Source organism: Lontra canadensis, unplaced genomic scaffold (genome assembly GCF_010015895.1).
Source record: "Lontra canadensis isolate GAN:19392208 unplaced genomic scaffold, GSC_riverotter_1.0 scaffold97, whole genome shotgun sequence".
In the NCBI taxonomy this organism is placed as follows: domain Eukaryota; kingdom Metazoa; phylum Chordata; class Mammalia; order Carnivora; family Mustelidae; genus Lontra; species Lontra canadensis.
In genome coordinates, this window is record NW_022631091.1 from 5,613,788 (window position 1) to 5,639,050 (window position 25,263).

A 25,263-nucleotide genomic window follows, 5' to 3' on the forward strand; every position below is an offset into this window, starting at 1 on the left:
TAACGGGATCACCGTAAGCCCTACTGTACAGAATATGGAAACCAGCAGCCAGACCCGTCTTGTCTGTCTGTGGTCCATGTCGTGGGTTCTAATCCCCATGACTGGTAAACATGACCTTATTTGGAAACGGGGTCTTTGCAGATGTAATCAAATTAAAATAAGGTTGTTGGGGTGGCTCTGGTCCAATATGACTGATGTCATTCTAAGAGAAGGGGGAGGGAGAGCTGACACAGGCACACACGGGGAGAAGTCACAGGAGGGCAGAGGCCAGGGCTGAAAGGAAGCCTCCACCTGCCGGGCACAGCCAGGAGCGGGAAGAGAAAGCAGCGTTCCCCCTGCGAGCCTGAGCAGCCGGAGCGAGCGTGGCCCCGCCCACACCTTGGTCGCAGAGGTCCGGCACCGACAACCATAAAGGAATAAATTTCTGTGGCTGTAAGGCAGAGTGGTTTTTGTTGTTGTTGTTGTTGTTGTTGTTGCGGGGAACACACAGATTCACCCCACAGGGAAATAGGGAAATAAAATCGGGACTTGCTCTGATGAGAAACTCAGCATCTTTTAAAAAATCTTGTTGCTCTTGGAATCAGTCACCCCCCCCTTGTGCACTGACACTAACCCTAAACCAAGAAAGGAAACATCAGTATCCCTCACAGCATGACCTTTCACAGCCACTCAATTCAACAGGTTCTCTGTTAAAAACACGGTTCTTTTGAAAATTGTTCTTAGGATTAAGTAAGTCAGTGTTCTGAAGTACACAGAGTCAATTCAATTCCAAGTGTTCGATGAATAAAAGAACTAGGATGGCATCAACCTGATTAAGACAGACAGACGGGTCCAGCTTTAGCCCCCAGAGCCAAAGGCCAAGCAAGGAGAAGTTTCGAACCTTCCGTTTTAGAAGGGCCGAGAGCAAGGAGAGGCCGTGTTAAGGGGGTTTCCCGAGCTTCAGTGTCCCGTCAGGGGTCCTCACTCCACAGACGAAGGCACGGTGCGGCGGGTGGGGAGCCTGCCCAGCGGCTCTTGCACAAAGAGGAAGGCGTGATCTCTGGGGGGACAGGGTGCTGCCCCCCGGGGCCAAACTGTGTTACCGTGCTTCTGAGTCCCATTCACCAGCGGCCCCACATTGTGGCAGCTGGGCTACCTGCTCCCAGAGGGGACCCCAAACCGGCTCCAGGCTGATGTTCAGCGACACCGGACTGGGTGGGGTGCTGGCTGGCCTGTCCCCTGCAGCCCCTTGGGGCACCTCCCCTGCCCACACCAGGCCACTGAGGGGACATGGGTGAGCAAGCACGTCCTGAGCTAGGAGGTGGGACGCCCACCTGCTGCCGGCCTCCTCCTGGCCTGACAATGGGCTGGCATGTCCCCGCAACCCCCACACCAAGAAGGCTGCCGCTTAGAGGGACAGGCAAGAGCTGTTCTGAGTCCCCACCGTGTGCCCACCTCCAGGGCCCCTGCTGTGTCTAAGACGCCAAAGACCTCAATAAAGGAGAAAGAAAATTCACTTCCTTTATTCCAAACACAAAGCCCTTACCGGGGCGTGGGAGACTTCCTTCCTCTCAGCGCACCCATGCTGGGCCCAAACTTACAGGTGCCATGAAGTCAGCTCATGGGCGTGCGGGGAAACGGAGCACAGAACGGCCGTGCAGTAGAGACGCTTGTGGACAGAACAGTTCACCTGGCGGCCGCTTTCTGACAAGCAGCGGTTTTGACTCTTCAGCTTTTTGAAATAACGTCCCAGTGGCCGGGGGGCGTCAGCGAGTGCTCTGCGGCGGCGGGGGGTAGAAGGCCGGGCCGTCCTCGCAGACCTCCAGCCCCGGGCCCCAGGCCCTCCCGGACTCCCCCAGCTCCCCCGGCTCCGTGCAGTTCCGCAGCCGCAGGTCTTTGGTGAAGCAGAGCTCAATCTGACCGATCGTCTGCACCTCCTCCCCCTAAAACCCAGAAAATGAGAGATGCCTGAGAATCCGGATCTCGGGGGGCCCTGCTCTGTGGTCATCAGGCCTCAGAACCTGAAGAGACAAGGGGGGATTCCAGGGGCCAGCAACGAGCCCCCCCCACCTCTAGCAGCGACCTGCAGGGGGCCACGGGGCTCACAGCCCAGTCACCACCCAGACGTCCCCTGTGCCAGCCTGGTGGCCCTGGGTGACAGGGACACCGCTCGAACCTCAGACACGTGCACCTGTGTGCCTGTGGCATACGCATCATGGCATCACCGGGAGAAGCAGTTTTGTAGAATAAGTAGGTCAGGGGACCCCACTGCTCAAAAAGAATTAAAGTCTTATCAAAGCTGACAAAAGAAATGACAGTCCATCCGCACACTAGATAAATACGTGTGGCGACTGAGACGAACGACACAAAGCCCAAGAAATCCCTAACTCAGACCTGCTTCCTACAGCCGCCTCCGGCTCCTGCCCCACTGCCCCTTCTCGTTGGAGAGAAGTCTCAAGAAACAGACCCTGTTCGAGCATGGCACTGAAGGACAATTGTGTGCGTGTGCATAATTTTTTTTTAATTCCAGTACAGCTGGCACAATGTCCTGTCGGTGTCAGGTGTACGAGACAGTGACTCATCACTTCCGTGCGTCACAGGTGCCCTCCCTCACCCCCATCGCCTGCTCCCCCACCCCCCACCCCAGCCCTCTTGTCACTAGCACTGTGTTCTCTAGAGTCAAGAGTCTGTTTCTTGGTTAGTTTCTTTCTTTTTCCTTTGCTCATCTGTTCTGTTTCTTAAATTCCATGTATGAATGAAGTCATACGGTCCGTCCTTCTCGGCCTCACACACTGATCAGCATTTTACTCTCTAGCTCCATCCGCATCATCGCAAATGGCAAGATTTCATTCTTTTTGACAGCTGCGTAATATTCCACCGGAAACAGAGGCCGCATCTCCTTCACCCAGTCATCTACTGATGGAGACTTGGGCTGCTTCCGCAGTGGGGCTATTGTTGATAATGCTGCTGTAAATATTGGGGTGCAGGTACCCCTCTGAATCTGGGCTTAACCAACTGCGATTTTAAAGCACACGCAGGATTTGCCTGTGCGCTCACACTCCCACACACACCTCTGCCCCTGGCAACTCTACGGTGACCACATGGATGTCGAAAACCTGTCTTCCTGATAAAGACAGAACGAGCAGCGAAATAGAGCACATCTGACCTGTTTTGGCGGAAGACACTGGACTTTTGGTACGACCCCGTACATGCTGGCAAGGGCGTCTTTAATATCTGAAATCTGAAACGGAATCAAATGCATTAGAATTACTTGCACAGAGGCGGTGTAAGGGCTCCGCCCAGGCAGCCAGCACACTCAGCTTCCACACTCACAACCCGCACGGCTGACCACAGGGCACCATCCTCTGGGCACTCCAGGCTCACAGACAAGACCCCAGGGAGAGGCTGTCGCCCACCTGGGCTCCACCCTCAGACCATAGTGGCCCCTACACGTGCTCTACAGTCTCCGTTCTCCCGGCCACCCCGTGCTTCTGTCCACACCCAGAGTCTGCTGCATGCAGTAAGTCGGACCCACTTTCAGAGGCCAGGACTCCCATCTGAGCTCACCTCTTGCTGCTTCTGAACCTAACAGGGCGCCTGCAGCACACATGGGGAGCTCAGGACACTTGCTGTCCTGGGTCATTGAAATCAGTGGTCTGACTGACACGTTCTGGACAAAAATGTAAACACAGTCCCCCTACCTGCTTGAACTTGAACGCCGAGGACAAGGAGGCCCTGCAAGCCCTCTCTTTCCTGGGGCAGCGGACAGGTTCTCCCCAGGGTCACCGATCCCTCCCAGCCCCACTCTCGGTGCAGGGAGGAAATTAAATGGAAGATCCAGATCCGATCAAGATCCAGCTCAAGTGGGACCCGGCCACACAGCAGAGCACCGACGCCAGAGAGTGCAGTGGGGATGCCAACTGACTTCTGCTCAGGGGACCCAGGTGACAGCGCAGTGTGTAGCAGGGGACTGGAACCGGGGATCGCTAAAATCAGTAACTTCAAATCTTTTTTTAATCCCAGGAGATTAAATCAGCCTAAGTAGAGAATGCATCATGTTCTCTAGCCCAGGAGTCAGTCAGCTTACTGGGTAAAGGACCAGAGGACAGACCCCAGGCTCTGAGGGTCCCCCAGTGTCTTTCTGGGGGGACACCTGCCCATGGAGGGTGACCATGAGCAGTGGTAAAGGAATCAGCCTGGCCATGAGCCAGGAAGACTCCATTTACAAGAACAGGCTCTTCTGGGTAGAAAACGATTATCTTTTGTATATGCTTACCAGACAGTAAGATCTGGGCTGTTTAAATTTCTAGTTTTATCACGAAAACAAAAACAAATCTTATGCCTCTTCATCGAACAAAATATCATAAAACGGAATGTGCTTTTTGTTGGGTCGGCGGGTTCCGGGAGTGCAAGAGGAACAATAGAAATGACCGGAGGCTCCGGGGGCTCCCGGAGTGCAGGAAGAGCAATGGAAATGACCGCCACGGGGGGTCTCGCCGCCGCGGGGTCACCTTCTTCCAGTCTACCCCCTCCCTTAACCCTTGACTCTCCCACCAAAAGGATGTATGCCCATGTCACGTCTCCACAGGTAACCCGATACCTATGCAGGAGACAGATAAAAGACCCCGCCAACTCCCTCCCAGCGCGACTTCCCCCACTCTGCCTTCCAGAGTCTCGGAACCTCGCCCGAGGGGGCCCACCTCCTCCCGGTGCGACTCTCCTGGCTCCCCGTCTCCTGAGCCCTGAAACTTCCCCGGAGACGCCTTTAATAAATCTTGCCTTGCACCCACTTCACCTGGTGTTGTGTTTATCTCGCCTATAAAACCTTACACTTTTTGAACCACCTACTCCCCAGCCCTGTGCGAGCTGGGAGCACGCGCCTCACCGAGGGACCGTGAGTCTAGGCTCAAAATCACAGGTTTATATAGCTTTCAGATCGCACTCAGTGTGCACCGGGAAGCAAGACTTAAATAAAATCGCTCTGGAACCGTAAGAGTCTAACAGGAGGGGGCTTGTTCGAGGCCTTTAAAACCCTGGCGTGGACTGGGCTGCAGACAGTCTACCGTGGAGACACGAGGCACCCTCAGGTAGCAGACACACATCCGGTTACGGAGCTGAAAGCAAGACTTACCTGGTAGTAATTGATAGATGGCTTTATTCCCAATTTTTGGAGTATGCTAAAATTTAAATTAAAAAAAAAAATTAGCTGTGTAATACCGTACATTTTCCTTTCTTGTTCTTCTTAAACATCCTATTTCCTAATAAAAATGAAGACACTCTTAAAAGAAAGCACTTATTTTCTATTGCTTTGGGCAATACATCTGGGCACAAGGACAGCAAGTAAATGGTACTCGGGCTTCGCCGACCACCGCTCCCCATGGCTCACATGCTGCTGACCCTCCTTCTCTCTCCAGCACCCGGACCCTCTCAACAGTGGCCAGACGGCCCACACCCACTGTGGTTACGGCACACACATGACCACCTCTTTGCCAAGCCTGTTTCAAGAGACAGTTAGCAACTGATTCTGGATTCCAGGCTTATCCTAGAAAACCACACTTGGTCAAATCCTCAAATACATTCAACACCCACAGACTTGAATCATTTCCTAAAGCATATGGTTTTGACCAGCCATCCCCACAAAATACCATATGACTAATTTACCTGTTAAATGATGGAGTGGGATATAAACAATTCTCAGATTAATGATCTCAAAACAACACTCGAGTCCCCGTCATGCCTCCCTAGATTATCCAGGCCATGAGCCCCGGAGTAGACGTGAGACCCGGGCTGCGTCTCTGGACATGGGCATCGTCAGATGGGTCTGTCCGAGGAAAACCAGACTGCCCGGGGCATGCCTCCTCCTGCTGTGATTTCTGGCAACAGTATACATTGTGTTTACAAACCAGTGTCTGTAAAGACGGCGCACCACCCAGTGTCTGCATCTCAGCTGTACGCTCCTGGCCCCGGCAGGAGAAGGTGGGCAAGGGTCCTTGCAGCCTAAAGAAACAAAACTTGCCCACGGCCTGCTCTCACACTGTCTGTGCGGCGTAAACACCAGATTTCAAAGGCTCCAGAATTGCAAAACTTTGCAAATTTTAAAATATTTATTTCAAGTTCCAATATTTTGGCTATGCTGGGATAAATAATATAAAATCAATCTTGCTGCTTTCTTTTTGCTCTTTTTAATGAGGTACTAGGAAATTTTAAGTTACGTGTGGGGTCTGCATTGTATTTCTACTGGGCGGTGTTGCTAAAAAGCCCGAGTCAGGTCACCAAGGAAGTGAGGCAGAGAGAGAGAGATTTGGGGAAGCCTGGCATTCAGCCCAGGTTAGTCTATAATGTTTTCTACGGTGTTGCCTTTAGTTTGACATTCATTCCCTGGCCTGCGTCTGTAGGTTATCAAAGATCTTCTATTCACAGTATCTCGCCTTTTTTCAGGTTTGCAACCTTCATATTATAAAGTGAATAAAACACTGTTAGTTTATGCTAATATGACAGGCTTCCCTCTGAGAAAAAGATAATCCGCAGTGATGGTTTATAATATAGAGAAAAATACAAGGGATTTTATGTTTTGACTTCATAATTTTCTGAGTACCAAGATTTTAGATTTTCCTTGGGGGACCGGGGAGAGAATGCCATTTCCCTACAACTCTCTCCCCACGGACACTAAGCCCCCCGCAGGGCGTCGTCTCTGCAGGAGGAACCAGGCGTCCCCAGCGACCGCAGCTGCAGCAAGCCCGGCACCAGGACTCCCGCACGCGCGGAGAGCTACAGACACTCAACAAGGGTAAGCCGGGGACTTAATAAATAGCCGTTGGGTGAAGGGAGGGACGATTTAGATGTTTTAGATAGAACCTTCCAGCAGTCCCCATTCACTGCCCTCTTCCTGCCCGACTGAGCAGAACAGGGCCTGGGGAGCGAGCCGGACCTCACGCCGCCGCTGGTGCATCAGGAACGCCTGGGGGCAGCCTCCTCCCTGCAGCGGCTCCGACCCGACTGCGCTCTGCCCATCCACACCGCGGACACTCTGCCGGTGCACTCCCCCAAGGATGTCTGCGCTCGGCATCCCCTACACTTCGGGGGTGAGGAAACGCTCCCCAAGGTCTTGCTCTTGCTGTGAGAGGAGCCTGCAGAGAAGCCTGGCCCACAGGAGCGGGGCGGCACAGCTGGCGTGTACCTCCCCGACCCTCGAGGGACCCCTCCGTCATCTTCCGGTTCAGCAGACGGACTCAAAGACTGTGCACGGTGCACAATGGGCATCTTGTTCTCCCCACAGGCACTCGCCCCTCCTGTGCAACACTGGACCCCACCCCCGATCCCAGTGAAACGGGGGACTGGCTGCGCCTCTGTGTGCGGGCCGTAGAGGACCCACGCAGAGAACTGATGGGGGCTCCCGCACTTTCTAAGCAGACGTGACGCAGCAGCTTTCACGCAGGTGAACAGCAGAGGCTCCTGATGGGATCCGGGCCCCCCTGACGAAAGCACACTAACCGCCTGTCCTGGTCTCTAAAACGCCGTCGCAGGTTTATCGTGGGACGGCCCAGATGAGGGAGAGCAGGAATCCCTCCCACACTGGCCACCAGGAACGCTCAGACGGCGGACGGCCAGCCTCGCCCCCGTTCTCGGTCACGGCCTGGGTGGGGGTAGGGGACCTGGCCCTCCGCAGGGCCATCTGGACGGGGTGTTTACGAGCTCTGGGTAGTTTCTAGGCTCCGAGGACCCCTGTCCACCACCTCCTCCTGCTCGTTCCAGAAGCCCGAGAGCAGAGATGCAAACACTTAGAGATGGGCGGTCTGTACAGAACCTGCCACGTTAATGCAACACACTCCCGTCCAAAATCCCGGCTGAAACACGCGTGCCCTGGTCAGTCTTGCTTCCTCGGGCCACCTCGCTGTCCGATGACGTCCGAGCCCAGACGGGGACCCGCGTCTCCGAGGCTGCTGTACATGACCATGGCCCAGACTGACCTGGAGGGCTGGGTGGGAGGCGCTAGGATTCCTCAGGACGGCTCCACGGCCCGCGAGCACCAGGCCCCCGGGGGTCCCTACCTGTTAAGCTCCAGCTTCTCGTAAAGACCCAAGCTTCCCCCGAAGTATTTCTTCTGCGAGTTGAGGGCATCGAGCTGAGCGGCACAGGTGCCGTGTTTCTCCCACTCGTGCTTCCTGTGAGAGTATTTTAACAAAAAATCTCTGGTTAAAAGTCATGAAACAAATACACGAGGAAGAGCTCGTGCCAGGATGGGGCAGTCACGCGCACGTGGTTTCTGCTACAAAGAAAGAAGACAAGACTCCCTGTGTGCATAGGTCATGACGCGGGAGTCCCTGTGCGTGGGGACGCGGCCCCAGGGGACACAGTCCGGTCTCCAGAGAGCGCGCCGTGTCCCTGCAGCCTCCCCCGCCAGCAGGGACGACTCAGTTCAGCGACACAGCACAGCCACGGCTGAGGAAGAGCAGATGCCACGACGCACCCCGCCACGGGCACGGGCGTCCGCGGGGGCTCTGGCTTCACGGGGATGCTGACCTGTCCTTCCTCAGCAGTGAGCGAAGGGTGGCAGCCACACAACCTCCTGAGAGATGCCGCAGGCCCACTCCCCGTCTCCACTGTGTCCTCATCCGCCCCCGACAGAACTCTAACAGGACAACACACGAACAGCAACACGAATTCGAGAAGATCATAGATAACAACTCCCCACGTTTCATCACAGGTTATCGTGAAGTTTCACGTTCTTCTGCAAGGCAAACATACTGCTGGCTCAGAAATGGGGAAACAGGCGGCGGGGGCTAGCGAGGCCACCCAGCCAGCAAGTCCCAGAGTCTGACCCCAAATGGCACTCTGGACCCCACGCCGGCCCCCGTCCGGCCACACCGCAGAGCCACCCCCACAACCCGCAGACGTGGGGCGCGCCGCCCTCGGAATCGTAGGCCGCTGTCCCATCCGATGTTCACCATCGCGAGCGCAGGAGAGAGGAAGAGGCATTTGTGAGGGGGTCCTGCGCTGCCTGTGATCTGAGCAGACACCAGCACATCCATAAGGCTCATGCACAGGCCCATGCGAAGTGACAAGTCGCTTCAGCCTAAGAAAGTGGCTTGGGAACCTTTCTTCATCTACCACAGCCTCCAGAGTGAATTATTTCTGCAGAGCAGGAAAAGGATTTCTTTCCGACGAGATGAAGATGGAACCCGCAGTGCAGACGCCCTAGTTTCCGTGGAGCTGGCACCGTTCGAGAACCTGCCACATGGGGAGCTCGCGGCGCAATGAGCTTTGTGCACAGCACTTGCACACCAGCCTGGGGGCTCCCCACACACAAGAAATACTCGATAAATATCAGTTTGGATGAAGCTTAAGGATCAGAATCCATTAGGGCATCGTTAGTGTACGTCCAACACTGAATCCCACCTCATTTGGAACAGGAAAGTTTGCATTTAAGACAAAATGGTCAGTGACCAGACAGAGATGCCCATCGTGGTGTCCCTTCGCCTGCCGGAGGGCACACGAGCAGACCCAGGGGCCGCCCTCCGGGATGAGCGGTGGAGGCTCCTCTGGGACGTCGAGGCCCAGGACACCGCCCTCGGTGAGGCCGCTCACCAAACTGGGTCTCACCCAACTCTCCTTCTTCTTTTAATTAACCATTTTGGAAAATCTAAGGACTTGCGACCTGAATGTAAACCGCCACATTGGAGTGCGGCCAAGACAGTGATTATTTCCAGCTACCATAACGTAAATGAAAGGAATATTAATTTAACCTTCTTCCCAAGCACTGACCTAAAGAGCTATCTTGAGTTAAACACAGTGTTTTCTTCCTTGGCTCAGCTCCTGCTACACTTCAGGATGTTTCAGGAACAGACTGTGGACCGAGCCGCAGGTGGGACTCGACCCTGTCCTCGCTAAGTCGTAGCACGAGACCTCGACCTCTTTTTCTTCCTTGGTGGGTCTCGTGGCAGCAGCACAGTCTTTAAGAAATATCCTGTCCTGCCTGTGCTGCGGCGAGCGCCCCGTCGATCGATACCCGAGTGTTTGTCTCAGTGAAACCTCAGAAGAGGAGAGCGTAAAGCAAAGTGATGAATGAAGTCATGGACTGAGAGCCAGTCTGTAAATTCCACGTGCCCGCAGGGTTTTTTCCAAACAGGCTCCATGCCCCGTGCAGAGTCAACGCAGGGCTTGAACTCACAACCCTGAGGTCGAGACCCGAGCTGACGTTCAGAGTCAGAAGCTTAACTGAGTCACCCGGGCGCCCCTCGCCCACATTTTTCATTTACTGGAGAAAGGCCCCGAAAACGGCCTCCCAGGTAAAAAGTGGTTCACCCCTCCGTGCCTCAGAAGAGCGGCCCCGTGGTCCGTCCCCGTGCCCCAGCCCCCGTCCCCCCCGCAGGCCTGCGGCGCCCCTGCACTCACCAGAAATGACTGTGGTTTAGCGGATGGATCACATCGGGCCAGTACATCTTCATTTCAGGCAGGAGGTCCTGTGCGCGAAAAAAAATCCAAGTACGACCTAAGGCCTCGCCACCTAGAAGGCCAGTCTGATTCACCATTACATTAAAAGAAGTGACCTCAGCCGATCAGTAACACTCAGGGGAGGAAAACGATTCTGTCCCTACTCTGCATGAAGCGACACCACAGAGAAAGGTGCGATTTGACTCATGGCGAGGCTGCGCTGGAAAGCAGGCACACTCAGAGGGGAGCGGGTAAGCACGCGGCGGTCCAGCCCGACGAGGGGATGTAGCTCTAATGAGAAGGCGGCCATCAAGCCGTGACGGGACACAGGAGAGCCTTCCGCACACATCAGTGAGGCCAACCTGAAAAGGCCGTGTGAGTCCCGATGTGGCCCTTCTGGACAAGACTAAAGTACGGAGACTGAGAAGGCTCAGTCAGGGGCCAGGGTGGGGACGGGGACAAGCAGAGGAGGAAGGATTTTAGGGCAGTGAGATGCCTCCATAGTCTAGTGAGGGACATGTCATCTGTCAAAACCCATAACCCTCCGTGACACAGAGCAAGCCTACGGGAACTGCAGTGCCTGCTAGCAATGAAGTACAACCCTGTGACAAGCGTGTCAACCGCAGGGGACGCGGTGTGCTGGGGGACATATATGGGACGTGCCACTCAATTTTTCGGCTTTAGGTTTCTGCTCTAAGGAGTAGCATCCACGGATTAAAACATGCACCACAAAATTCAGGCTCTCCTTTCCCCCGAGGGGAGCTCATCTGGGCGGGGAGACGGGCCCCCTAAACCGTACAGATAGTTGCCCTGAGCCGCACGGCGCCCGGGTTTACTACTCAACTTCTCCAAACTCACTAGGCCGGAAACAACGTTCACTTAAAACATTGTCTAGACAGACTCCGGTGACCTCGCTTTCCCGTATTTGCCACCACCCGTCACTACGCGCCAGTAACCAGACAACGGGATGCCTCTCGTGTCCCCTGCCAGTAAGTCTTGTCCTCACGCCCGCATGGCAACTTCCCAGGAAGCGGTCTGCCTCCTTGTCTGCATGTTCCCGGCCTTGCACTGCCCACACTTGGGCTTCAGCTCCCACCAGCCCCACAGGAGCGGGGAGCAGGCCACTTTCCTGGGGACCAACACTAAACTGGGCTTCCTGGGACAGAACGAGTAAACCAGCAGTGTCTGAACAAGGAGCGGCTTGTGGCCACCCCCCCCCCCCCCCCCCCCCCTGTGCCCGGCAGGCCGCTCCACTGAAAGGGCATCTTCAGCCTTGCTTTTAGGAACCCTATTAGCGCACCCTCGGGAATCCCCTTCTCCCGGCTCCCCTCCTCCCCTCCCTCCTCTGGCTGCTTCATCACACGTGCCCCCCCACCCCGTCTCTGTTCGGGGCTGTTCCTGATTCTCCACCCTGTGCACGCTCACACCTCTGTGCACCGTCCGTCTGTGCACGGGTCCGAAGTTCGCCTCTGGCCCAGACCCACGGGGCCCACCTGGACGTTTCCAGGGCGTGTCAAACTCAACACGTCCAAAGCCGACTGTCACCTGCACATGTGCCAAAGCGCAGCCCCTTCGGGAAGGACGACACCCCCAGCCAAACCCCTAGCCAGAGCCCCACTGGAGCTTCTGTCCCAGCGAGGCACGGAGCCCCGTGCACGCGACTTCCGTGGCCCCTCCGGCCTCCCACTCCCACGGCCTCTGCCCATTTGGCTCTTCCGCCCGGCCAGTCCCCCACAGCAGCTCTCATGTGAGCACTGCAGCCGAGGCGCCTTCCCTCCCCAGCGGGAATGCCAGAGGCCCTCAGTACAATGTCAAAGAATCTGCAGTTCCACCGTCAGGTCACAAGACTCTGACCAGGAACATCCCCATGACATGAAGCAAGCTGCAGTGAGTCCGGGAAGGGGGACGCGTGTGTCTGAGGAACGAGATGCTGCCAGGCTTTGGGGTGCGCTAATAATTCTTACAACGGTCCTCAGACTCAGGCCTCCAGGCTCATGCCAGCAAAGGTCCTCACAGGAAGGAAAGAGAGAGAGTATAGTGTGGACGAGAACACGTGAAGGGTCTGGAATGTCCTGCCATGCCCCTCTGGGGGCCGTCTATTCATGGCAAGGACCCCCATTCTAGCAAATCCTGACGCTACCTCCTGTTTTCGGGGAGGCCCAGTGCCCCAGCAGGCCCTGCCCCATGAATCCAGGTTCTCGTCACTGGACAGGTGACTGGTCACGTGCACAGCGCGGTGTCTCAAGAGCACGTCGGCCAGCAGCGCTCATCAAAGCCGCTCCCTGGGCTACTCCATCACACAGGCCTCTGTTCTGGAAAGGCCCATTCCTTCTGCCCAGAGGCCCTCCCTGGAAGCCCCCCTGCCCACAGCCAGAAAGGCCAGGTGTGGTACTGATGAAGTTCTAGAACTTCATCATATGGCGCCCAACGTGGGGCTGTGAGTCTTTACATTTGGACTCTGAGCTTTGGTGCAAAATTGGTGAGTACTTTCTCTCCTTTTCCTTTACTCTCATTTCAGGGCTTTTCAAGGAGTATGGTCTTATTGGAACACTTGTACATCAGTTGCTCAGGCTCTAATCCTCTAGCCCATGGCTGCTCTACGGGGAGGAGAGCGTCTGCCTTTTGGATGTAAGTTAGTACCCTGGCCGGAATGGCAATAAGACCCCAAAACTTGATGGCCTCTCTGTATTCCTGTTCTTATATAAAGTTGTCTCTCTTGGGCACAGGACAGCCACCTAAGTCACCAGGACGGCTGCCAATCTTAAGACTCCCGTGTGAGGTTTCCTCCTGATTGATCTAATGTGATCCCCTCCACATCCCTGGTCTAGCCACTTCTGGCTGTGGGACCTCCACTGGGAGCCGGCTGAAACCAGTACCCGATTGAATTAAAACGCAACCGGGGACCATTTCCTAGGGAAGTTGGCTGCATGGACCACATGTGTTGGAATGTCGCATAGACCATGATGGATTTCAGTCTTTACTGTTTCTTGTCAGTGTCTTCTACAGACTACTTAAAGCTATGAAATTGGGTAATTTCCCCTTGCCAAACTTTTCTAGTATTTCCATGGGTTAAAATGGCAAAACAGTATGCAGTCTTCAGGACAGACAATGGCATGGCATGGCACAGTGTTTTGGTCCATTCACCAGGCACCCATCAGCAGCCTAGGATGTGATGGGGAAGAGGAGGGACGCGACACCCCTCCAGGTCCTTTTATGGCAGGAATGCCTTCCCGGGGAAGGCAGGATGGTGACCAATAGCGATTTTTGTTGAGGGACACCTCCGGTCGCTTTTGACACATGGGAACCTCTGACATATCCTGTGTGGGACGCCACCCAGGAGTTGGGGGATTTGGTAATGGACCTTCTTTCCGTTTCTGAGAGCATGGCCTCAGTAGGCTTCTTCAGTTGCCAAGGACTCTACCTTGGGGTGCCTTTTAACCCACTGGAAGTAATTTGGATTGCAAAACTTAGAAAAGGACTGAGCTCCTGTAACACTGCATGGCCTCAGTGGGATCTATTAGTTAGATCTCAGCTGCAGAAAACAGGGCAAATGGACCTAGGATACCTTCATTGCTCATACCTAGGCCTTCATTGCTCTACACCAGGACCCCAGACTAAGGGGCTTTTCCAGAATGTGTTTGCCCAAACGAGTCAGCTAGGAAACTTGACATATTGGATGATAATAAGCCGCCTTCTAGTAAACCCAGGTTGCTGGGCCATCCCTAGCAAAGGGGATTCTGACTTTCTCTCTCTCTGTTTCTCCTAATAGACACGGGGGCTTCTCCCTCACTCACTTCCCGTGTTAAGGGCTATAACTGGAGCCAACCGGGGCTGGTCTAACTCGAGACAGAGACCGTAAGGCATATCCCCACGCAGCTGCCGAAACTCCCTTTGTTTCGGGGAAGTTTCCTGTCTTCTCTGGCCCGACGTGGACTGCTTAGCCCCTCCCCCTCGCTGGTGGGAAAGCATGGCGTCGCTCCTCCACGGGGGCTGATGAGCTCTAGAACCAGGAATCCTTTCTCTGCCTCCTGGCGGCACCTTGTTTCCTCTGTCGCCCCTTCTCCTGTTTCTGCACTGACATGCGTGCGGCCTGCATGACTGGCCTCTAGACCATGCACCGCGACTCCTTCTCTCCTCACTGTCAAGGAGCAAGAAGAGCACCCCTGGACCTAACACCCCCCACTCCAGATCCTCCCACCCATGTCTCAGGTAAACATTCAAAGTGGAGTGGGCCCAGGTGGAACGTAAATCAGTATTTGAACTAAGTTAAGTTTGCTGGTTTAAATAAGGTAGACATGTCTTTGAAGTTACAGCAGTAAATGTGAAGCTTTTATTCTATCAAAGTTTACTGAAGGTCAAATAAGCTCATGTTATTTGTTAAAATCTGTTAGCAAAGAGATGACTAAACTGATGGTTAATTGTCTGTCTCAAAATTTTAATGGGTAATTGCTGAGATAGCTTTCAAAGTCTTTCCTAACCTGAAAGTTTAAAATTTTGCTTGGATGACAAATGGAATTAAATTATGGACATCTAGGTCTTAACCAAACAGGATAAAATGCTAAGTCATTAATTACTGGATGTAGGTTTGTGCTTTTGACTTCTTACTGCAAAGAAACTAAGAATATTTAAATCTATTGGTAAACATGTTTTGCGCTTAACTGATTTATAAATTTGCCATCTAGAGAATTCTGTTGTAACAGTTCACAATTCATTAATACTTAGTCTTCACTAGAGATTAAGGGTTTCTAAGACTATCAAATTCTGCTTAGTGTAACTAAGACTGATGGAAATAAGGGAAACAACTCTGTATGTAGGAAAGATGATATGTAAGAAAGATTTAAGGAATGGGAATACATTTTGTTGAGGGTAAGAGAAGGTAATTTTGTCCTAAATGAGATGGTTGTTTGGAAGGAAATGGCTTGGGACAAAACCTGAATGCATAGGAAAGTTGTAGAAGGTTTGTGAAGGGAAATCTTCAGAAAAGGAAAGTCCGGTCAAGACGGACTAAGATTGAAATGAATGGGTTTTAAAGGTACATTGGTATAAGACTGAAATTGTCTCTGTTCAAAAGGACAAAGTTTTCTTAGATTAATTGATCTGCTGTTACGAAAATGTAAATGGTTTTCTCTTTGCCTGCCCAGAAAACCCAGTTTCTATGTTTTGTTTTATCAGGTGTTTACCATCCCTAATTATATGTAGGCATGTGCTTTAAAACTTTATTAAGATTTTAACAAATATTGACAAGATTTAAGTTGTAAATCTCTTTAACTCGGGCTTTTCCTTGGTATGCTAAGTTACTCATGAAGTACTGATGAACCAATGATAAAACTTGGGTCACATTTGGGAAAACGCTAGAACTATTCTAGAGATTCTATGTATTTCCTAAAGTTTTAATGTTTTGAGAGATCATCGCTTGATATTGTAATTATGGAAATGTTATGTGTCACAGAAATAACCTGATTTCCTTGCCAGCTAAATTGTAAACTCTCATCTCATCAGCTCTAACTGTATCTATTCTGAGTTTTTGTCATTTATAATTGTTTTAATTCTCTTGTAAAATGAGTTTTATCTTCAAGGAGATTCATATAAAGGACTTTCAGGACAAATACAGATATTTGATATAATTGAAGATCCTAAAACTGAAATGGGTAAGAATTTCCAAAACTAACTAAAGCTGCATTCACCAGATTCAGTAACATGGGACTAAATGAACTAAAACACTATTGTTTTGTCTTATTTTAAAACATTGCTGGTTCTCTAATGTTTGCTCTTCCAGACTAGGGATACTTTTTCTTAAGTTATCTGTAACTAACAGGGATGTAAAAGTATTGATTTGTAAACAAATCAAGGCATTCAACTTTTCTCTATATCTGAACCCTCTGAAAATCAAAAGGTCTCAGTAAGCATTCTTTCTTCCATGGCAATCAGTCATTTGCATAAGTTCAATAAGAATCTGTTCTCCTTGTAACAGGATGCCAGTGGAAACTGGTTATTTTACCAAGACTTTGACTGGGATGTCATATTTGAAAAGACTCAGATATGACCAGACAGCTTTAAGGAACTAAGGTTGACTTTATGAAACCTGGAGTCATAAAGCCCCTTGGAACTGTTGGCCTGATACCTTGCTTACACAGCTCCCAGGAGCCTCACCGGATGAGTAAAGAAAGTCACTTCCGGGCAGGATACTTTGGGAACTTCAGGAAAAAGAATTCACCCAAATCGACAGGTATTGCAGGCATGCCTGATGGCAAGTACGTGGCTTGGCTTCTGGCCCAGAGAGGCTACTAAAAGTTCAACCTAGAGATTCCCTATAAGAAGTTCCAGCAAAGCAGATTCTAAAAGATCTATATGATCACACTCACTGTTCTTGCTGAGCTTATGTAAATAGTAGGCCAAGTTTGTTAAAACTGGACTTGTTTCTCAAGTGAATTAGTCCTGATTTGGCTATCTCTGGAAATGAGGGTTATTTTAAAGGGAAAAACTATGTTTTAGTAACACACCTTTATGGATGTTAAATTCTAGATTTGATTGTCTTTAACCGTTTGTTTATCTAAGCTAGACAACTTGAGGGAAACTTCAGAGAAGTTGCACAATAGCTTCTTTAGTCGATCTTATTATTTCGTGGGGTATTAGCAGAACCTCATGGCACATGGTTAAACAACTGGAAAATGGGATTGATTCCCATACAATTGTATAACTTAACTATAACCTTGTATGTGGCTGGGATAATGAAATTACCTAAAAGCCAGCATCCCGCACTCCATAGGATTAACTGTGGGCTTGTGGAGATACTGGAGGACCCACTTTCTTTATGAGTGGATCAGATGATGCATGGGGACTCCCCTTACCTCTTGACAAGTTTTCTCCCACTTGTCAGTGATCCTCTGTAATCAGGATATTGTCAAGGCTGGAGCACTCAAAGCGCTTCTTAATGGTTTCATCCCTTAGTCATATGTATCCTAGAAGCCACCTCTGTTGAGGTGAAATTACAAACAGATGCTTTAGCTAAGCAGAGAACAGCCCTCCTAAGAGCCTCAGAGCTCACTATGGGACAGACCCTGACTGTAATGACGTCACATCAGTTCCAGATTTGTCTTAGATGCCAAAGGCCACCAATGGATGATGGAGGCCGACTTATTAAATACTGGGCTATACTTACAGATATGCCAGAAATAATACCTAAAAGTTGTCAAACTTTAAATCTAGTTACCTGTATGCCTGAACCTGACCACTGTACTTCTTTCTCTATAGAGCAAAACTGTTCAGAGGTTATTGATCTTGCTTACTCTAGTTGGCCAGATTTAAGATGCCCCAGTTAAAAATAAAAACAACAGTTGGTTTACTGATGACAGTAGTTTTCATAAAAAGAATAAGAAAAGCTAGATATGCCATAGTGCTCACTAGCACTTTGCAATTGCCAAAGCCTAAAAATAAACATTAACACTGACTCCAAATATGCCTTCCTGGTACTACATGCCCATGGAGCTATTTGGAAGGAAAGGGGATTGCTGTCAAGCCATAACTCCCCAATCAAATATGGGCCTAAGTTACAAAATCCTCCTTATCACTATACTGAGGATGGTATATATCAAATCTGGGATACATATTTGTGGCTCACACCCACGATTGGATGGCTCAGTCAAAAGGCAGTTTTCTGCTGGGAACAAAGAATCATGTGTATGATATTTGGGCAAATAACACACGACATCTGGGACGGCTATCATTAGAAATGTGTTCCCAAATAATAGTACTCCAGGCTACTGACTGGTTTGCTACTGATTGGGTAAGGCGACCTGGCATTAGATGGTCAGCTCCAAACAGAACCCACTGGATATGTGGACTAACCTGTGGCCCTGCCTTCCTCCAGGGTGTATATAGGTCACTGTACTTTAGGATTTGCCTGGATTCATGGGCGCATTACTAAAACCATCACCACTCCAGCTAATCTCCCCAATTTAAAACAAAGATGGACACGATCTGTTTTTAAATGGTATGATCACTTAGCATCCATTTTTGTTCCATTTGTGGGACTAGAGGATATCATGTGGCATGTAGAAGCCCTTAATAAATATACTACAAAGGCACTCAGTGATTCACTAAATAGCATCTCCCTACTTAATACCGAAGTCTCAGAGATATGCAAGGCAGTCCAGAAAATAGGATGGCCTTAGATGTCCTGACAGCAGCACAGGGTGGCACATGCACAATTATCAAAGCAGAATGTTGCGTGTACATCCCAGACTATCACAAAAATGTCACAGGACTAATAAAAGATATGAATACCCAGATTAAGGCTCTACAAGATCCTTCTCTCTCTCAGTGAAGGTTAAGTTCCTGGTTTGGAGGAGGACTATGGCCAACAATTAAAAATCTCCTTTTCGGGCTTCTCATTCTTACCCCTTATTAATCTTATTATGTTGCTTTGTTCAGTGTTTCTCTCCTTGGTGCCGAGACTCCATTGCTGCAACGACTTCACCACGACAGATGATCCTGACCACGCACAGAGACACTTCTTCACTGTCAGAGCTGGATTCAGCTGCCTCTGCCTCTCCAAACTCCCCTACACATTCCTCAACTGATCAATGTTGACCCGAGTCGGTAGGGACAGCTCTACGCCCCTATCCAGCAGGAAGAAGTTACAGAAGATGAGACCTTCCACCTTCAACCACCTTAAAGATTTAAGGGTCAAAATTGTTCAGGGGGGAATGATGAGGGAGCAGGAGGCTGGCTGGCTGCGGACAAAGCAAAAGCTGGCACCCTGCACCCCCTCTCCACCCGGTCCCCTCGGTAATGTGTGTAACATTCCTCAGGCACCCCTGACCGCCATAAAGGAGAAACAAATAGTTAACTTGCAGAGATCACAATCCTGCAAGACAGGAATCTCCCAACTATCTTGATGTTAATGGCTTGCTAAAAGACAACAGTGGCCTCCCGCACCTTGTAGGCCCTCTTTAGCATATGAAAACTCCGTTGAAACCTCCCTTCCCCTCACCTTCCCCCAACCACAGGGTACAGAACCTGCCATCCCTCACAACCCGGGGCAGCAGCTCTTCCTGCCCACGGGTCCTGTCCCCGGGCTTTAATAAACCACCATTTTGCACCAAAGATGTCTCAAGAATTCTTTCTTGGTCATCGGCTCCGGACCTCAGCTCACCGAACCTCACCTAGGTTCTAGAACGCCATCAGTACCCCTGCCTGTCGTCCGAGCCAGAGTGGTCTAGAAGTGCTGACCGGGAGGCACAGGGGCCCCCGGGACTAACGTGGGCAGGTGGTGACCCGTCGGGGTCTGCTGTCACTTCACACAGTTCCCGTCTGGTGCCGTGGGCCCCGGGCAGGGGAGAAAGGGCAGTTCGCACTGAACGAGCACGAGTGTTTCACGGATCCAGAAATGCGAGTGAAGTGCAGGGGCTGAATCCCGGTGAACACGAGCGAGATCCTCACGTGAGCGCGCGCCGTGGAGGACACATGTGCGAGGGGCTAACCGAGGGCGGCACTGGTAGGGGCGAGGGAAGGGGGCGTTACCTTGATCTCTTCGAAGTGGAAGGGCCACGATCCGTTACACTCTTCTGCTCTATCGGGCCTTGAAATCAAATGGAAAACAACAGAAGTTAGTCTTCGTTGAGGTGAGCTCCAAATGGCAGGAGACACTTCCATTAGCGTCTGCAGGGACCAAAGGCCGAGACACTCTATGGCCACGGGAGTCACTTAAGGAAGAGCCCGGGTAGGGTGACCAGAGAGCCCTCCCGGAGGCAGGCCAACAAGGCGCTCTTCCCAGGAAGCAAATGAAACCAGCCGGTAGGGGGAGCTCGGGAGTCGGGCACGGGACTGCACTCTCCCTCGGCCAATCTCAGGCCACAGGCACCAGCGCATCTCCCTCTCTCCAAGGGAGGACTGGGCTCAGGGCCCAGCATGCAGACGGCGCTCACACAGAGACTCAGGCTCAGCGAATACGGCTTCTTAAATTCCCAAGCACGGATCCCCTCCCTGCTTCCCCTCGTCTAGTTCTGCATGGGTCAGTCCCAGTCTGCAGATGCAGCCGAGCTCTCCAGGCCACCAACTCTACTTCCTAGACCACCGGCATGTCTCCGTGTCCACAGGCCCTGCACCCTGAAACCAGGGCAGCTCCCTGCCGGGACGGGACAGCACTGTGCACTGTCCTCCCAGCTACAAGGGAAGCAGCAGGGACGTCAGCACGACCCGAGGAAGCCTAGCTCCCGGAGACCGCAGGGTCGGATCACTGCCCCGGCCCCCGCTTCATCTGCTGCCCACAGACCCCCAATCTTGAGGAACAAGCATGTGCCGGCAAAGACCAGAACGGCCCCTCCTCCCGCGGGAGCAGCAGGACAAGAGGCGTCCCGGGGACAGGCTGACTCACGGGCACAGTTAAACACGACAAATACACGCATGAAGAGGGAAAGAATAAAGTGCACAAAATGCATGCGAAACCCAAGATGAATCCGGTAAATGTGACACGTGCACTGTGTACATACATGCAACACGTGTACACAGCGTACATGCACACCGTGTACGCACACACAACACGTGTGCACAGCGCACTGTGTACCGTGTACGCACATGCAACACATATGCACAGCGCACCTGCGCTCCGTGTACACACATGCAACATGTGTCCACAGTGCACACACGCTCACTTATTTCTAAGCATCTACTTATTGCCCCCAAAGAAGGACACAATGAGAGGCTCAGGGATCCCAGCCTGGACCCAGAGTCCCTACAAGCGTATGTAAGCCAGGTTGTCCCTGTTCTACCAAAAACGAACTAAACAACCACAAGATCAGGGTTACTGTACAAACAGCAGAGATATTTTCAGTAAGGATTCGGTCCACTGACTAAACTCCTAATGAGAACCACTAGTGTAACCCTGAAGACCAGCCTCAAGCTGCTTTCGGGCCGGGGAGCGGGACGTGAACTGCGCCGGGCCTTGCCATAATCCGTGGATGGTCCAGTAATCCGGAGGGTCTCTGCAGTCCTTCTCCACCTCCTGCAGCGAAAAGACACAGAGCGCATCACTGATCCGCTGCTCCTTCACTGCGGCTTCCCGCGCGGCCCGAGGAGCGACACGGCGCAGGCAGAAGGAGGCCCCGATCCCTAATTACGTAACATAATTAAAAACTGAGTTTTGCTTTTTTTTTTTAACGTGTTCTCAAATTAAGTCCGTGGGACGGAGTCGCTCCCACCCGCCCGTGCATCTTCTTCGCGTGTGACCATAAACGTGTGAGGGTTCCCGGTGCCCGTGAGATGAGCGGGTTCAGCCTCCGGGGCCAGATGTGTCAGCGACACACTCAAGCGTGAACGTTGGACAAAGTAAACAGGAGCGCTCGGGCGCGAAAATGCCAAAGTGAGGAGAGCACGACAAAGACAACCTCACAGAGAGAAAAGCTGAGCAGCGCCCCTCAGGGGCCTCCCAACTGTTTAGCTAAATGGGGAGTTCTTCCAAAATAACCGACTACCGAGAAACGTGTGGACGGCTGTGGGACCAGGTAGGACAGACTCGTGCCCGACGCCCCGTGGTGGGGAATGAGCCCCTGAAAAGCAGGTGTGGGGGGTCCGGTGAGGAACAGGTGAGGCTCCAGGTGGATTTTCAAGCCTTTCCAGTCGGGATCACGTTCTGTGGGGCGGCAGCTCTGCCCCAGGCTGGTCTGGAAATTAGGGAGGCTCTGGTTTAGGACACTGGCGTGAGGCGGCGAGAGAGGTCCCTGCCGCAGGCCGAGGGCAGAAGAGCACGGCAACGAGGTTCAGCGTCAGAGCGGGGGCGTGTGCCTCCCCTCTCCCGACACCCCAAGTTCATCCCGCAGGACAGCGCAGTCCCAGCGGGGGGCCCATTTCCCACAGGTGCCTGGCTGGCAGAGAGCAAGGTCAGGGCCCATGGCCAGAGTTGGGGGGAGTCTTCTACCGGCCCTACGTCCAGTGTCTCAGATGAGTCTTTAAGGGGACAACCGGGGCCCAGGATCGTGGAGAAAGAGACACCAGCCGCTCCCTGTAATGCCTGTGTTACACACGCAGGGAATGAGCCTGGAGCCAACCCCCACTCCCCAGGATGACACCAGGGCCAGAGTACTGGGAGCCCTCGTCCTGGGCATCCTGTAGAGAAATTAATTCCTTGACAATGACACTTCATGAGCAGAAGACTTTTTAAAAATCTAATTTCTGAAGCCTCAAGGTCAGAATGCATTTCCATGCATGGATGCAGGTCCGTGCACAGGAACACACCCACATTTTGTTGCAGAAACGCCTCAGCTACCAAAGGACCCCACTCCCTGCCCCAAAGGCAGATCTTCCAGTGTTACCCAAGACGGGAGCTCCCCACAGGGCCCTGCCCACAGGAACTCGGGCTCCCGTGAGGCCCAGCTGGCAGGGTGGGGAGCCAGGTCTGCAGTGACACCCAAAGCTGGTCACACTACTCTAGCCTGCGCAGCAACAGCCCTAAAGGCAGAAAGCGACAATGAGGCGTGAAGTTTAGGAAACTGGACCCAGAGACAGAGAGCAGCTATGACAGACACGTCAGGAGGACTACGAATGACACGTTTCCGCGAGGAAACGTGGATACAGAAACCCACTCCGCACGGGACTTCTTCACCAGATGAACGGGGCCAGTCGAGGCAGAAAAACTCACCTTGCACACTGTCACGGGCCAGTGGTGAACCATAATTAGTTTTTTCCACTCATGACTGTCACTGTTGGAAGACAAGGAATTTATGTTTCAAGAACTGTTCTAAAGTTAAAGAAAACTTCATCTATCCATCTACGCCGTCACGCATTCAACCAACACTGAGTGACTGTCATGAGCCAGGCACCACCGTGGGACAGGGGAGCTGCCCTGGGCAAGGGACCAAGTCCCTCCCCCGGTGATGCACGCGTGCCAGGGAGGGAGACGGTGACCATGGTAGCTAAGAGAACACACCTGGTGCCCACAGTGACAAGTGATAAAGAAATGTGAGCAAGCAAGAGGACAGGCACGTCAGCAGTGGGGACAGGAACTGAAATCTTAGGCCAGGAAGCCGGGGAAGGCCTCACTGAAGGGAGGCAGAGGCCGGGAGGGAAAGGGGGAAGGAAGCCTGAAGTGGCCTTCCTCCTAGGGTTGGTCACGAGTGTAGACACAGAAGCACCATCATCTTTTAGCCGCATCCGCGAAACCCGTTACGGCCCTCACACCGGAATTTCTGTGTGGCTCACTTAGCAGCACAACAGGACTTGAACTAGCATGAGGGGCTGAGTGCGCTACGCCCACTGGTGGCCGGCTCCACAGCGCTCTCCCACATACAGCGCTCCCTCGGACGCAGTCCGGAGCGTGGCCATGCCCCCCTCCCCTGGCTCTAGGACCTCCAGGTGAGGGGGGGAGCTGTGTCTACAAACAGGCTGAAGCAGGATGCTTAGCTACAGACGGAAACGCCAGCGGCCACACAGGGACATCACCCGAGCAGACACTTCCATTAGATTCTAGATGGAATGATTCAAAAGTAAAGCGGGACCAAGTTCTCACACGCTGGCTTCTTTACAGACACTTCCAGATGTCACAAGAGCGCGGCTGTGCCCCGCACTCAGTACAGACGCAGCATGAACTGCAGCACGAGAACTAGAGCTGGGACAAGTGTCAGAAGCTGCTTTTTCAGGGTACGAAACCCTCGTTTAGGTGGAGACTGAGGCTATGGGATTAAAGCTACGGCCAGGGAAGGAGACCCCGTTCCTCCAGGGAGGAACACGCTGTGTACCGTGAATCTATCAAGACTGAGAACGTCTGCACGCAAGGGCCACACACAGTCCTGTGAGAGCGCTGGGGGCTACGGGAACCTGCCGCAAAGCAGCGCAGACCGGAGTGAAGAAAGAAGCCAGAAGCCGAGGAGGAGAGGACAGTCACCCGGTTGTCAACCCAGCCGGCGCGTGGGAAAGCCCCTGCGGACCCTTCAGTCCTGGAGGGTTGAACCAGCTCTTTCTCCAGACCAGGCCTCGCCCACCACGGCTGTCCGACTACATCAGCGCAGGGACTATGAAGTGAGCGGGGTGGCGGGGACCACAGATGAGAGCGCCAGCTCTTTACCAACATTTACTGACTGCTGCTGGCCAGGCGGGGTTCTACGCACACTCTGCCTCGCCTCGAATCCACGCTCAGGAGGCAGGTGACAGCTGAGCAAAGTCACCCAGGGAGCTCCAAGGTCACATATCTGGATGAACCAGCGGCTGGTACTCAACCAGGACCCCACACCTCCTCTCCAGTGATATACTCTTAACTGGATGGCCAAAACGAATCCATTAATAAATGCAGCTGGTTTTTTTTAGAGAATAGGCTTTCTGTTACCTTTTCAAGTAGATGATAAAACAGCAAAACCAATTAAAGTCATTGCTTTTCCCTCACCTACTATGTAAGAACGAAAGCCTTTTCTTTTTTTTTAAGATTTTATTTATGTAACAGACAGAGATCACAGGTAGGCAGAGAGGCAGAGAGAGGAGGAAGCAGGCTCCCTGCTGCCGGGCTCGATCCCAGGACCCTGAGATCATGACCTGAGCCAAGGCACAGGCTTAACCCACTGAGCCACCCAGGCGCCCCAAGAACGAAAGCCTTTATTAAATACGAAATCACTAGCCAAAATAAATAGAAGAAAAAGTTACAATCCGGTGCTCGGAATTCGGTTCCGTCTACAAGGGAGCAGGAGACTCCACATGCGCTCCCGTCCAGCCCGGAGGAGCGGCCACACCGAACGCAAGCGCGGGGAGGAAGAGCCGGCGGGGAGACTCGCGAAGAGGAAGCAGCGCCGTATCCAGCCCAGACGTGCACCGCTACGACGCCCTGCCGGCCCCGACCCGGACCCCGGCCCCGACCCGGACCCCGGACCCCGG

The 25,263-nt window shown here is 52.5% G+C and overlaps 1 protein-coding gene across 3 annotated transcripts in view; it reads right to left on the bottom strand.

The window, feature by feature from the left end:
- Positions 1–1,709: 1,709 nt before the first annotated feature.
- The window catches only part of RNASET2 (ribonuclease T2), a 24,000-nt gene continuing 446 nt past the window's right edge, over positions 1,710–25,263 (bottom strand). Inside the window, exons 2-11 of one of the 3 annotated variants that reach the window (XM_032837207.1) lie at positions 24,512–24,657; positions 23,588–23,591; positions 23,045–23,108; positions 21,357–21,412; positions 19,933–19,990; positions 10,372–10,439; positions 8,028–8,141; positions 5,111–5,156; positions 3,146–3,220; positions 1,710–1,922 (exon numbers count right to left, since the gene is read on the bottom strand). In XM_032837207.1, coding sequence (XP_032693098.1) covers positions 1,746–1,922; positions 3,146–3,220; positions 5,111–5,156; positions 8,028–8,141; positions 10,372–10,439; positions 19,933–19,990; positions 21,357–21,412; positions 23,045–23,108; positions 23,588–23,591; positions 24,512–24,657 — 808 coding nt within the window. In that variant the 3' untranslated portion in view covers positions 1,710–1,745. The remainder of the gene's footprint in view (positions 1,923–3,145; positions 3,221–5,110; positions 5,157–8,027; positions 8,142–10,371; positions 10,440–19,932; positions 19,991–21,356; positions 21,413–23,044; positions 23,109–23,587; positions 23,592–24,511; positions 24,658–25,263) is intronic. The other 2 variants (XM_032837209.1, XM_032837208.1) reach the window with 2 other exon arrangements.